The following is a 9,919-nucleotide window of genomic DNA, read 5'->3' as shown; positions in this document are numbered from 1 at the left end:
TCAATAAATTGGCTTCAATATATATATGTATATATATATATATATATACAGTCATGATCTCTTGGACTACAGGGGTCCAAGAGATTTGTGGTCACTCACCGTTAGATGTAAATTCAACGGTTCACTCACTCTTGCACTCCTTTTAAGAAACTTTTTTGAACCATTGGACCCCTGTAGTCCAAGAGATCAGGACTGTATATATATATATATATATACGGATCCTTTTTTTCTTATAATTTTTTTCTTATATATATATATATATACACGTGGCGCTAGAGGGTCCCTTTAAAAATAAAAAAATAGTACCGCCACACGACTATACTCCATGTTTTCTTTTCTTTTCTTTTCTTTTCTTTTTTTTTTAAAAAAAAAGACTAGGTTTGACATGTGGCAGCTAATTGGTGGGGGTCCTTTTTTATTAAAAATAAAACAGCCGCATGGCTATACTTAGTTTTTTAATTTTTCACGTATAGCTGAGCGCCAGAGGGCTGTGCGTCTGTCCTCTTTTTTTTTTTTTTTTTTTCATATAGTAAATAGTATAGTCATACGGCTATACCCGATTTTGTTAAATATTTTTATAAAATAGTATAGCCGGACAACGTTACTGTTCTTTTTTTTTTATAAAAAATTGTCTTCAGTATATATATAGGGATCCTTTTTTTCTTGTAATTTTTTCCCCGATTTTCGTGTATCGATAAGAGTAGTTATCCATTACTATTAGGCCTCCCTTTTAATTTTTTACTTTTTCAGAGTTATTACTCGTATACAGAATAGCACTTTCACGTTTAATAATCTATTATATACATACGCACATATTTTTCAATATTACATTCGTGTTTTTGACACATGGCGCTTATTTTTGACACGTGGCGCTAGAGTCCCTTTAAAAATAAAAATAAATAGTACAGCCGCACGGCTACACTCCGTGTTTTCTATTTTTTTTAAAATAGACTCGGTTTGACACATGGCGGCTAATCGGTGGCGGCCCTTTTTTTTTTAATTAAAAATAGCCTAGCAGCAAGGCTATACTTAGTTTATATATATATTTTTCAAGTATAGCAGGACGATTATACTATTTTACACGTGGGAGCCAAATTGTTGTGTGTCTGTCCCTTTTTTTATATTTTATATATAAATAATATTGCGGCACGGCTATTCCCGATTTTTTACATCTTTTTAAAATATAGTATAGCAGGCGGCGTTACTTTTTTATTTATTTATTATTATTTAAAATTGTCTTCAATATATATATATAGGGATCCTTTTTATCTTTTAATTTTTTTCCCCTATTTTCGTTTATCGATAAGAGTAGTTATCCATTACTATTACGCCTATTGTCCCCTTTTAATTTTTTAATTTTCCAGAGTTATTACCAATATAGAGAATTTAGCGCTTTCACGTTTAATAATATATTATACACATACGTACATATTTTTTAATAATATATTCGTGTTCTATATACGTCTCACGCTTTTTAAAAAGGAAATGTGGAATAGTCGTATTTGAATAAGAATAATATATGTTATAAAAAATTATATTACAATATTATATAATAGACGATTAATATATACTTTGAATATGTTGAAACTAGCAAATTAATATGTATAAAGTACAAACTAATGCAATTAGGAGGGTCCTTTTTTCTTTATTTATTTTTTCTTAAATAGCATAGCCATGTGGCTTTACGTTTTTTTTTCTTTTTTTCTTTTTAAATTGTCTTCAATATATATATATATATATGTATATATATAGGGATCCTTTTTTTCTTTTAACTTTTTTCCCTGATTTTCGTGTATCGATAAGAGTTATTGCTTAGGGTTTTTATTACTAACCCCCATCTAGAATGGGATCCAAACCCTTGCCATTGAAGAGGAGGAGCGCCTGATCGTATATAACATAAAACTTTACACCTGAATTAATAAGTTATTGTAACTATGTGAGATTATTATGCATACGTGACCTTGGCATTTTGTTGTTCTGACGTTCTCATCGTAAGTACGTACTTTCAGTTTGGAAGTTTGCATGCAAAGGAAACTCGAAGCAAACCAAAGCCCTTCAACTAGTTCAACAGCTTTGGAAAAAATCTTAAAACTTGACGACCAAGTGGTCATGAGCTTTGTTGATGCTCAAAATGGCCCGGCCAATATTGAGTCCAACTTAGTGATTAGATGTGCTGAGTCTTCGGCAGAGAAGAAGGGTGAGGCCCTTGGTAAAATGGGTTGGTGAGAGACCTGTAGAAGGTAAAAAGAGGAGAAGCAATCGTTAAGCTTCGGACACCGGTGTGGTGCCGGCCGAAGGTTCTCCGATGCCTAAGTCAGTTACAAGTAGTAATTCTGGCAGAGTAACAGTAAAAGTGGGAGAGTAGTTCTTTGTACCTGGGTACTGTTCCCTATTTATAGGGAGGTGAAAGTAGGAGTTTTGCACAAAGTTCCAATGTGGGACTTTGTGCAAGCCATTGTGGTGGCGACACGTGTCCTGGAGATTAGGTTTGGCAGCTGAGAGCTTCGGCAGGTGTCTGGCACCTCGGAAGTGTGTCTTCCTTCGGCATGGGAGAAGGCGTGGCTGCCTTGGTGCTAGTTGCTTTGATGCTGGGTCTGCTCGGTTCATTATGGTGTAAACAGTAGTCCCCCAAGTTCGCGGTCGAGAAGTAACTTCTGGGTTGGGAACTTGTGAGTTTTTGTAATTGTAACCGAGCATTCCAGCTTCATTGGGAGCCGCAGGGCACTCCCTAGTCCCCCAAGTTGGCAAGCTAGGAGTTACGTCAACACATGGTAGCAGGGTACCTGGGTACTTGGGCATGTTGCAGATAGGATGGGAGCTGGGTCCCTAGGGGAGCCAGACCTTCGAGGGAGCCGGGTACTTTGAAAATTTTGGAGACTCCAATTCTTTCATGGCTCCTGCCGTTCGGCAAGGGTCTAGCTCCCTTTTTTTTTTTTTTTTTTTTTTTTTTGAATGGCCGGGCCATTTGGAAATTTTGGCCCTCTCCGCAAAAAATTCCATGGCCCTTGCCGTTCGGCAAGGGTCTAGCCACACTTGTTTTTTTTTTTTTTTTTGTTATTCCCCGGGAGCTAGGCCATTTTGGTTTGGGCCTTCGGCATGGGGCTGGAGTTGGGCTCAAAGTGGGCTAGGGTTTTGAGAGGGGCTAGGGTTTTAAGAGGGGTATAAAACTTATATGGTGCATTATGCCGTTTGGCAAGATGTCATTCGGTAGTGTTGTATACTTTGGGATTGGGAGGAAACAAAAACTTGGGAGTTGAACTTGCCGTTCGGCAAGTCCTAGAGGTCACGGTTTGGGGTGGCCGTTTTGTTCTTCGGCAAGTCTTGGCAAGGTTCTTCATCGAAGCTTGGCAGCGGCACTCTGTCTTCGGCAAGCAGGGCGGCAGCACCGAGTTTGGTTCGTCTTCGGCAAGGCAAGGCAGCAGCGAGTTTGATTTGTCTTCGGCAGGTTCTGGCGGCGCGGCAGCTGGGTTGTAGAGCTGGGTTGCCGAAGGGGCTGGGCAGTGGTGGGCACGGCTGCAGCAGGCTGCGCTTGTCCAAGGAGTAGGTTTTGAAATATTTGCTGAACCCTTGCCGATCGGCAAGGGTGGTGTGTTGGCTGGTTGCGCGCTTCGACTGGGGTTGTAGAAGATTGGATCTTCTCGGATCCTGCCGTTCGGCAGGGAGCTTGTGTCCACGGGCTGGGCAGTGGAACTTTGCTTCGGCAGGGCAGGTCTTGGGCTTCTAGTGGTTGCTTCGGCAGCTGGAGCAAGGTACGAAAACAGCACCCGATTTGATTCGGAAGGCCCTTGCCGTTCGACAAGGGTGATTGGAGGAAACTTGCGGCCAACTCATCCAAGTGTCTAGCTCCTTTTTCGTTCGGCAGTTGGGGTGAAAACTAGGTGGGCCTAGTGGTCTTCACTAGCTGGGCCGAAAAATAGCTGGGCCGTCCATAAGGCAGGTGAGCCCCCTATTTATTGTTTCGTGGGCCTTGCCGTTCGGCAAGTCCATCAGTAATGTGTTGTGAAATTGGTTTGGGTGTCTTGATGAATTTTGGGCTTAGCCTTGTAATAGGATTGGGCTTATGGAGTAGGCTAGCAAACTTGAAATTTTGGGACTCCATTTTGTGTTTGCGCGGGCCTTGCCGTTCGGCAAGGTCCCTAAATTTCTCACAATTGTCTGTTTCTTGCTTGCATATTTGAAAATTGAATTTCAAATTGTGTGTAGGTACAAGGGATTTAGGAGGGAATATGAAAGGGTGCTAGGGTTTGCTCGTGAAACGAGACGTGGTACCCTTAGTTGGCTATTTAATAGAAACTTGGGTGGTGAAGGCATCACACTTGGCTTGAGTTGAGAAAAATTGTGAGAATTTGAGGAGGAGGAGAAGAGATTTCCGGCGAAGGTTTTGTGGTGGTGCTTGTGGCTGAGGTGATTTCCGGCGACTTGTACGTGGTGGTACGAACAAGGTTAGACCTTATTTCGCTTGAACTTTTGAATTGAAATGTCTTGTTTTGCATGAACATGTTGAAGGTTAGGAAGAACACATTGAACATGAGCATGAACATGATGAACATGTTGAACATGTGTATGAACATGTAGAATTCTTGCCTGGCATGAAGATTTGGCAAATTTTTGTTGTTGTGGTTCGATCTTCTCTGCATGTGCATTTAGTTCCTTTTTCTTGTTTTTCCATATTTGTAGATGTCTGAAAGTTCTGATAAGGAAAGTCTTGACCCCCCTGCCTTCGGCGGGGACGATACTGAGAGTCAAGAGCCGAGTCAATATATATGTTCTGAAGAGGAAAGTTCAGAGACAGAGGGTATGGTGGAAGGAACCATAGAAAGTAGGATGATAGGGCCTGGGGGTGAGAGGGCTGAGCCATCGGGAGACTCTGGGTCGGCTGCATATAGGGAGATGCAGAGAAATTATATAGAGTTAGAGGCTATAGCAAATCGGGTTCTAGCCTTGCCTCAGACGCAAGAAGTGGGTTCGAGCAACCAGGCATCACCATCAGGGTCTGTGGGTATAGCCATGGCTTCGGTGTCAGAGGGATTAGACATCCGGGTTGGTGTCCCGTTGCCGAGGCGGAATACACTTACAGAAGCGAAATTGGCCCAGCTACGAACAGATTTTTGTGTGCCAGCCTATGTGGGCTTGAGGTTACCCACTGAGGCCGATGTAGTCAGATATCCCTCAGATGGCTCCGTGATAATTTTTACAGATATGTATCGGCACGGCTTCAGACTGCCGTTTCATCCGTGGGTTCAGATGATGTTGGCGAAGTTGGGGTATGCACCGGGGCAGTATAATCCCAACTTTTGGATTCTTCTTCATGGGGTGTATATCGTCTGGTGGTTGGCTGGGTTAGGGGAGCCAACGTTTGAGCAGTTCATGTACCTGTACTCCATTTCGAAGCAACAGGGGAATTTTGGCTGGGTACAGGCTAATTGCCGAAAGGCGAAGGAGAGGGGCTATTTTATTGGACACAAGCCCACAACGCAAAAGTCCTGGAGGAACAGGTGGTGCTTGGCCTATGGGGACTGGGAATGTCCTCCAGGGAAGAGCGTTGTCCAGCACATTCCTACCCACTTCCAGTCTATAGGTCCTTGCCCCATCCTTTAAGATTGTCCAATGCCTGATTGTGTTGTTTTGGCTCCTATTTTTGGTTCTGTACTTCCTCTGTGCCAGTGTAAATGGCTAAGTAGTTTCTAACTCTTGATGCAGGTTCAGTGAAGTGGGGCCCTATCTCCAAGGAGCAAGAAGACGAAGTTGAGTGGGTGAGGGCGCAGCTATCAGAGACTGAGCGTGAGTGCGGGAACCTAGTCACGCAGAAGAATTTGTTTGAGTCCGGACTGCTGCAAGGAAGTAAGTACCTGGGTTATCTTTTTGTTGTGTGCTGAACCTCTGTGAGTTTGAGTAATAGAATTGCTTTGTTTGTTTTGACAGTGGCTGGCATCATAAGGGGGAGCACGAAGGTGGCCGTAGACATTGATGAGGCCGAGATGCAGAAGCGGCTGAGGGAGTCTCGGGCCAAGAAAGCTGAGAAGAGTGCTGGAAAACGACCCAGGGATGATGATGAGGGTCGGGTCGCGGACGTGCTGGGGAAAAGGAAAGCCTTGGAGGAGGCTCATCAGCGTGTGATGGGGTCAGGGCCGAGACTTCCGCCCTTTGATCTGCAGGCACCGCCGAAGCTACCCTTCGGCATGGAGGACGTGTTCGCTGAAGGGGTAGAGAAGGTAGACTTCGGCAGGCTACGCCAGCAGAAGAAGGAGGTCAACCTGGCTATGCACCGGCAGGAGGTGCCTTTAGTGAACGTCTTCCTGGAAGGCGTGAAGAGCCACCCTGAGGCCCTGGCGAGGACTCCAGCTTCTTCCTTCATTGACCGGGCCCAAAAGACGATCCTCACCTCTGCCTATGTAAGTGTTTAGGCCCTTTTTGAATGTATTTGTGTTGGATTATTTATGTGTGGATTGACTAACATGGTTTTGTTTTGCAGGCCTTTGGCGAGATGTACGTCAGCATGGCTAAGGCTGACAAGGAGATCCAGAGGCTGAAGAGGCGGGATGAGCAAGCCAAGAGCAAAGTGGCGGAGGCGCAGGAGGCCATCCGAGAGAAGAACGCCTTGCTGGTGCAAAAGGCGGCCTTGGTCGAGGAGGTGGAGGAGCTGAAGAGATCGAAGGCCGAGGAGGTGGCTGCTGCCCGAGTCGAGGCGATTGAATCCTTCCGATCCTCAGAGGAGCTGAAGAGCTATATCATGGATCGACTGGTTGATGAGCAGCTTCGCTGGGAAGATAGGTTGGTTAGGTTCAACCCCTCGGTGGAGATTAACTTTGACACCAGTGGCGAGCCTCCTGCACAGACCCCTCCTGCTGATGCTAGCGCCCCGACACCAGAGGCTGAGCCAGCCACTGAGGATGCCCCTTCGACCGAGTCCTGAAGGCGTTGCCTTCGTGATGTGTTATAGCTATTTTGTACTCTAGTGATTGTGTTGGAACACTTGTTTATTTTGTTGATTTTTGGTTATGTATGAACATTTGTCCTTGCCTGGAGCAAGGCTGTTTTTATTTATGATATGAACTTAGCTTGATATCAATTGTGTTAAAAATGATAACAATGTGAGTTCATGAGAATGAGCCTGAGTTAGGCATTTCATTTAAATAGGTGCCGAAAGGCAGAAGGTACAAGTGGTCTAGGGTCTAGATACCTTGCTTCTACCTTACAGTAAAGAATCAAGACCAAAGTATTGTCCTAGGGTCTAGATATGTTTACTTGTAATAATACTTGAGGTGGTCAGCATTCCACGAGTGAGGCAGCGTCTTGCCTGTGGAATCACGAAGCTGATAAGTGCCGGGGCGGCAGATTTTGATAATCTCGTAAGGACCTTCCCATGTAGGGCCGAGGGTACCTTCGTTAGGATTTTTGGTAGCCAAGGAAACCTTGCGCATGACCCAGTCCCCCATTTTGAAAGCGCGGGGCTTGACTCGGGAGTCATAGTATTTGGCGATGCGTTGCTTGTACGCGGCATTGCGCATGCTCGATTGGTCCCGGAGTTCGTCAATGAAGTCGAGGTTGAGGGCCAACTGCTCGTCATTGGCCGTGGCATCGTAAGTGGAGGTTCGGTATGTGGGCTGGCCAATCTCTACCGGAGCCACGGCCTCGGTTCCAAATGATAGGGAGAACGGCGTTTCACCCGTGGATGTGCGGAAGGTGGTGCGGTAGGACCAGAGTACTTCTGGGAGTAGTTCTGGCCAGCAGCCCTTGGCTCTATCAAGTTTTGTCTTGAGGGTCTTCTTGATGATTTTGTTCACGGCTTCGACCTGGCCATTGGACTGTGGATGGGCTGGGGAGGCGAAACACAGACGAATCTTGAGGTTGGAACAAAATTGTTTGAATTTGGCGTTGTCAAATTGCCGGCCATTGTCGGTGACGATGGAGTTGGGGATGCCGAAGCGACATACAATGTTTTGCCACACAAAGGATTCGATGCGAGCCGCAGTGATGGTGGCCAAGGCCTCGGCCTCAGCCCACTTGGTGAAGTAGTCCACGGCCACAACTGCATACTTGACTTGGCCCTTGCCCTTTGGCATCGGTCCAATGAGATCCAGTCCCCATTGGGCAAATGGCCAAGGGCTGACCATTGCAGTCAACGGTTCAGCCGGGAGTTGTGGGATGTTGGCAAATCGCTGACACTTGTCGCATTTCTGGGTGAAGGCCTGGGCGTCAGTGTGGAGTGAAGGCCAGAAGTATCCTTGGCGGATTGCCTTATGGGCTAGCGAGCGTGCGCCCGAGTGGTTGCCGCAGATGCCTTCATGGATTTCTCGGAGGACATAGTGACCCTCCTCTGGAGTCAGGCATCGAAGGTAAGGAAGGCTGAAACCACGCTTGTATAAGGAGCCGTTAATGATCAAGTAACGGGCGGAGCGATGGCGAACGCTTCGTGCTTCTGCCGGATTAGCCGGTAGTGTTTGGTTCTGTAAGAACTGGAGGATGGGGTCCATCCATGTAGGGCTGTGATCAATAGTGCAGATGAGTGGGGCTTGTGTGCTGGGCTGGGCCAAAAACTCGATGTGGATGTGGCGACCCATTCCTTGCTCCAGGGCTGATGCCAACCTGGCTAGTGCATCGGCATGGCTATTCTCGGAGCGCGGCACTTGCTTGATAGAGTGGGCTTGGAAGGTTGCCAGCAAGTGCCGAGCGTGCTGGAGGTAGCCCGTCATAGAGGCATCCTTAGCCGTGAAGTCCTGGTTGACCTGGTGGACCACGAGTTGTGAATCGCTAAATATCTGAATTTGCCTGGCATCCATCTCTTTGGCTAATCGAAGACCAGCTAAGAGTGCTTCGTATTCGGCCTCATTGTTGGAGGCTTGGAATTTGAAGCGAAGGGCGTACTCGAGGGCAACCTTGTCTGGGGAGATGAGAACGAGGCCGGCCCCACAGCCCTGGGCATTAGAAGAGTCGTCTACGAATAAGGTCCACAGGGGCTGGGTTAGGTCGAGATTGCCTTCGGTGGGGTTTTGGTCCTGGCTGGGAGGGGGATTGGGTTCGGTTGTGGGCTGGATAGCTACCGAAGCCGGAGGCTCCGTGAATTCGGATAAGAAGTCAGCAACGGCCTGTCCCCTCATGGCCGGGCGGGGTTTGTAATGAAGATCAAACTCGCCCAGTTCAATGGCCCATTTGACCAGCCTCCCAGAAGTTTCTGGGTTCTGCAACACCTGTCGGAGCGGGCGGTTGGTTAAGACATGGATGATGTAAGCTTGGAAATATGGTCGGAGGCGTCTTGCCGAGACGATCAGGGCGAACGCCAATTTTTCAATGTCCGGGTACCGAACTTCGGCATCTTGCAATGCTTTACTAACATAATGCACCGGGTGCTCCGCGTTATCTTTTGATCGGATGAGCACAGAGCTAACAGCCGAAGCTGAGATAGAGAGATAAATCACGAGGATGTCTCCGTGCTCAGGGGTTGACAATAAAGGGGCCCGGCCCATATACTCCTTGAGCTTGCTGAAAGCCGTGTCGCATTCAGCAGTCCAGGTGATGTTTCTTTTGGTGCCTTTAAGGGCCTTGAAGAATGGGGCGCAGCGGTCAGTGGCTTTGGAGATAAATCTGGTCAGGGCTGCGACACGCCCTGTAAGGTTTTGGATATCTTTGACCGTCTTAGGTACCGTCATGTCTAAGATGGCCTGGATCTTTTCTGGATTGGCCTCAATACCCCTCTGGCTGATCATGAAGCCCAGGAATTTGCCCGAAGCCACCCCGAATGCACATTTGGTGGGGTTAAGCCTCATTTTGTACTACTTCAGGATGGCGAACATGGCAGAGAGGTGAGGGATGTGTTGGTCAGCTGTGCGACTCTTGACTAGCATGTCATCGACATAGACCTCCATGGTGTTACCAATCAGTGGGGCAAAGAGCTGATTCACCATACGCTGATAAGTAGCCC

At 46.8% G+C, this 9,919-nt stretch overlaps 1 protein-coding gene across 1 annotated transcript; it reads right to left on the bottom strand.

The window, feature by feature from the left end:
* Positions 7,242-9,764, bottom strand: LOC109949602. The gene has a single exon (XM_020565676.1). It carries the CDS (start codon positions 9,762-9,764, stop codon positions 7,242-7,244), a length of 2,523 nt encoding a protein of 840 aa, XP_020421265.1.

Source organism: Prunus persica, chromosome G6, assembly GCF_000346465.2.
Source record: "Prunus persica cultivar Lovell chromosome G6, Prunus_persica_NCBIv2, whole genome shotgun sequence".
NCBI lineage: Eukaryota > Viridiplantae > Streptophyta > Magnoliopsida > Rosales > Rosaceae > Prunus > Prunus persica.
The sequence above is the reverse complement of the archived record's forward strand: the minus strand, read 5'-3'. Positions and strand labels throughout refer to the sequence as shown.